This window comes from Chaetura pelagica, unplaced genomic scaffold (genome assembly GCF_000747805.2).
Source record: "Chaetura pelagica isolate M959 unplaced genomic scaffold, ChaPel_1.0 scaffold963, whole genome shotgun sequence".
Classification (NCBI taxonomy): Eukaryota; Metazoa; Chordata; class Aves; order Apodiformes; family Apodidae; genus Chaetura; species Chaetura pelagica.
This window is the reverse complement of record NW_009952705.1, coordinates 254,081-257,110: the sequence shown is the minus strand read 5'-3', so window position 1 is coordinate 257,110 and position 3,030 is coordinate 254,081. Positions and strand designations below refer to the sequence as shown.

The following is a 3,030-nucleotide window of genomic DNA, read 5'->3' as shown; positions in this document are numbered from 1 at the left end:
GGAGCGGGCGGTCCCCCAGCTGACCGCCGAGCAAGCTCGGCAGGAGATCGAGCGCTGCAAGGTGGGACCGGCTGCCGAGGGATCGGGTCTGTCTGAGCCGCCCCGGGGGCCGCCGGGCCTCCTTGGCTGGAAGCGCGAGTTGTTCCGTTTTCTCTGGGACTACGTCCCAGGAACAGAGGGACAGGGATGTCCTACGATTGTGAGGGCTTGTACGGGGATCTGGGATTCACCGCAGGGAGCTGCCCCCTCCGGGTCGGCAGCCAGGGGGGTGCACAGGGCGGCGCTCACGATCTGATGGCACCTTTCACAGGAGCGGTGTAGCACCCTTGAGCAAGACTGTGCCAAGCTAAAAACTGCCAAGGAAGCTGTAGAGGTGAGGAAGATGGCAGAACTTCAGAAAAATCTTCAGCAACAAATGTCTTTAATCAGAGATGAGGAGATACCCTTCCAGGTTGGTGGTGAGAGGCCTTCTCCTGGGCTTGGACAGGTGGTGGTGGGTGGTGGGACTGTGACCCTCAGCTCACTCCTCTGAGATGGCTTTGCTCTGGGCCTGGTGGAGGTTTCAAGGGATATCTCGTCAGTGGTGATGGAGGAAGAGCTGTGATCAGAGCGGCAGGGGGCAGGGCTGCAGGCAGGGGAGAGCACAAGAGCAGCGTGGGCGCTGTGCTTGCAGCCACTCATGTCCTGGCAGCTCCCTTACTGCCTCCTCTTTCTGCCCTTCCAGATGGACATTCTTTTAGCAAAGGAGAAGAAGGACAGACTGAGGCAGGAAAAGCAGGTGTTGAAAAAGAAACTGGAAGAACTGAGGAAGAGAAGCCCCTGGGATTATCTGGTGATGGTAATGTGATGTGTGTGGACACCTGGGTCTGCTGGCAAGAGGCATGAGCCTGGCTGCAGGCAATGCAGCTAGGCACTGCAGGATGACTGGAGCAACTCCTGCAAACTCTGCCAGAGCCAGAACTTCCAGAGGCAACTTTGGGACTCTGAGCACAGCCAGACCCTAGGAGAAGCTCTGCTGAGGCTCTTCTAGCTGCTTATTTTGAGCAGTGATCTTGTTTCTAGTCTGTAGATTGGCAGGGACAGGCCCTGAGTGGGGACCAGTCTCCTCCAAATCCTGTGTACTTGACCACAGGTGCTGCCTGCCTTGCCAGAGAAGAAGATGGTGTTTAAGGGACTTGTGACAAACAAGGAGGATATCAACAAGCTGTTTCTCACTCCATTGATCCACTACCCTCTGCTGGGGGGCTCAGCGCTCATCACCTTTGAGAAGGCAGAGGGTAAGACTGAGAAGAGCACTTCCACCTGAGCCATTGGCTTTGGGGCCTGCCTGGTCCCTTCCCCAGGCCACAGCTCAGGGCTTTGCCTCGTTGTATGGGGTTCTGCCCTGTCCCCAGGTGTTAGCTGCCCCATGTCCCATCCCATGGCACTCAGGGCAGGTGGTTGATCCCCTGTGCTGGGGGCTCTCCCTGCTCGCAGTAGCCCAGAGTATCATAGAGGCGAAGGAGCACATGGTGGAGTTGAGCTATGGGGAGGAGCTGGATGAGCTCGACCGGTGCAGAGTACGAGTACAAGCAGCGCCGGTGGACATGCTGCTGCCGTCTGCCCTCGAGGTGGGTCTCGAGGGCTCCTGCACCACCCGAACCGCAGAGCTGCCCTGGGCATGTGCCCTGCCCTGCTGCTGCCGTGCCCTGCTCTGCTGCTCTCCAGCTCACCTCTGCCAGGTCCCTGGTACCAGTCCTGGTCTGAGCTCTGAGCTGCTCTCCAAGCTCTGGGGCTGCCCTGCCCTGGCACTGACCATCCTGGGCTACTCACAGGTCAGGCTGACACAGAGCAGCAGGAGTATCATCCTATCTGACCTGCCCAGCCTGGACATCCCCGAGGAGGCACTGCTGGACAAGTTGGAGCTCTTCTTCAGCAAGACAAAGAATGGTGGTGGTGAGGTGGAGAGCAGGGAGTTCCTGGAGGACTCAGGCCAGGTGGTGATGACCTTCGTGCAGGAGGGAGGTGCGTGGGGCATGCTGAGCTTGGGCTGCAGTTTTGAGGGAGCGGGAGGACACAGGTTGTCTCCCCAGAGCAGATGGAGCTGTGTCTGTGGGAAACAGGGAAGGCAGAGTGAGCCCAGCCTATCCTGTCTTCTCTGAGATTGTGCTGGTGCAGGTTTGCTGGGGCTGGGCAGTGCCAGCCTTGGTGTCTGTCCCAGAGACATAAACTCCCCTGGAGCTCAGCGTGTCCTGGCTGGCTCAGGGCTTTCCTCTCTGTCTGCAGTGGCAGGGCCGCTAATTGCAAGAGGACGCATCCAGGCACTTATTGGGAAAGGAAAATACGAGCTCAAAATATCACCCTGCGTGAGTGGAGACATCGCTAACCTGAAGGTAAGGGCATGAACTCTGGTGCCAAGCAGCACCTGCCAGCTCTGGTGAGCCAGTGCAGTTGGGGGCTCCTGCATACCTGCTCCCCACGCTGCTGCGCAGCCCAAGCTGTTCGGGCAGGTGGCTGGAGCAGAGCAGTGTGGGAAGCCCCGAGGAGCCCCTTTCCCCCCACAACACAGGGATCACCCCCATCTCTGCCCAGCTCCAGCCCTCCCGCTGCCCTAGGACTGTCCTGCTCTCGGGGATCCCAGATGTGCTGGATGAAGAGCCCATGAGGGACACCCTGGAGATCCACTTCCAGAAGACCAGCCATGGTGGGGGAGAGGTGGATGCCCTTGCCTACGTCCCAGTGGGGCGACAAGGAGTGGCTGTTTTCATGGAGGATGCGGACTAGCCCTGGCCCTGCCGTGGAGTCTGCCGCTGGCCCCTGGCACAGCGGGAATTAAAGCGTCTGCAGCGAGCGCGGTGTCTGTCGTGCTTGGGGTGGGGACGGGGACGGGCCCTGAGTTCAAGAGCCGCGGGTGAGGCTGCGCCCTTCCAGGGCACGGGGAGGGCGGGCTCCCAGGCCGGGCTGTGCGGAGCCGGGCAGGGCCGGGCCGAGGCTGCGGCGGCTCCGGTTTCGCTTTCGTTTCCCGGCGGCGCCGGAGCGGGACGCAGCGCT

The 3,030-nt window shown here is 60.5% G+C and overlaps 1 protein-coding gene across 1 annotated transcript in view; it reads left to right on the top strand.

Moving 5' to 3' along the window:
- IFI35 (interferon-induced protein 35) overlaps positions 1 to 2,763 on the top strand; it is a 3,853-nt gene extending 1,090 nt beyond the window's left edge. Inside the window, exons 2-9 of the mRNA XM_009994174.1 lie at positions 5 to 61; positions 311 to 451; positions 725 to 838; positions 1,133 to 1,277; positions 1,477 to 1,610; positions 1,815 to 2,004; positions 2,266 to 2,372; positions 2,572 to 2,763. Of these exons, the coding sequence (XP_009992476.1) occupies positions 5 to 61; positions 311 to 451; positions 725 to 838; positions 1,133 to 1,277; positions 1,477 to 1,610; positions 1,815 to 2,004; positions 2,266 to 2,372; positions 2,572 to 2,763 (1,080 nt within the window). The remainder of the gene's footprint in view (positions 1 to 4; positions 62 to 310; positions 452 to 724; positions 839 to 1,132; positions 1,278 to 1,476; positions 1,611 to 1,814; positions 2,005 to 2,265; positions 2,373 to 2,571) is intronic.
- The last annotated feature ends 267 nt before the right edge of the window (positions 2,764 to 3,030 follow it).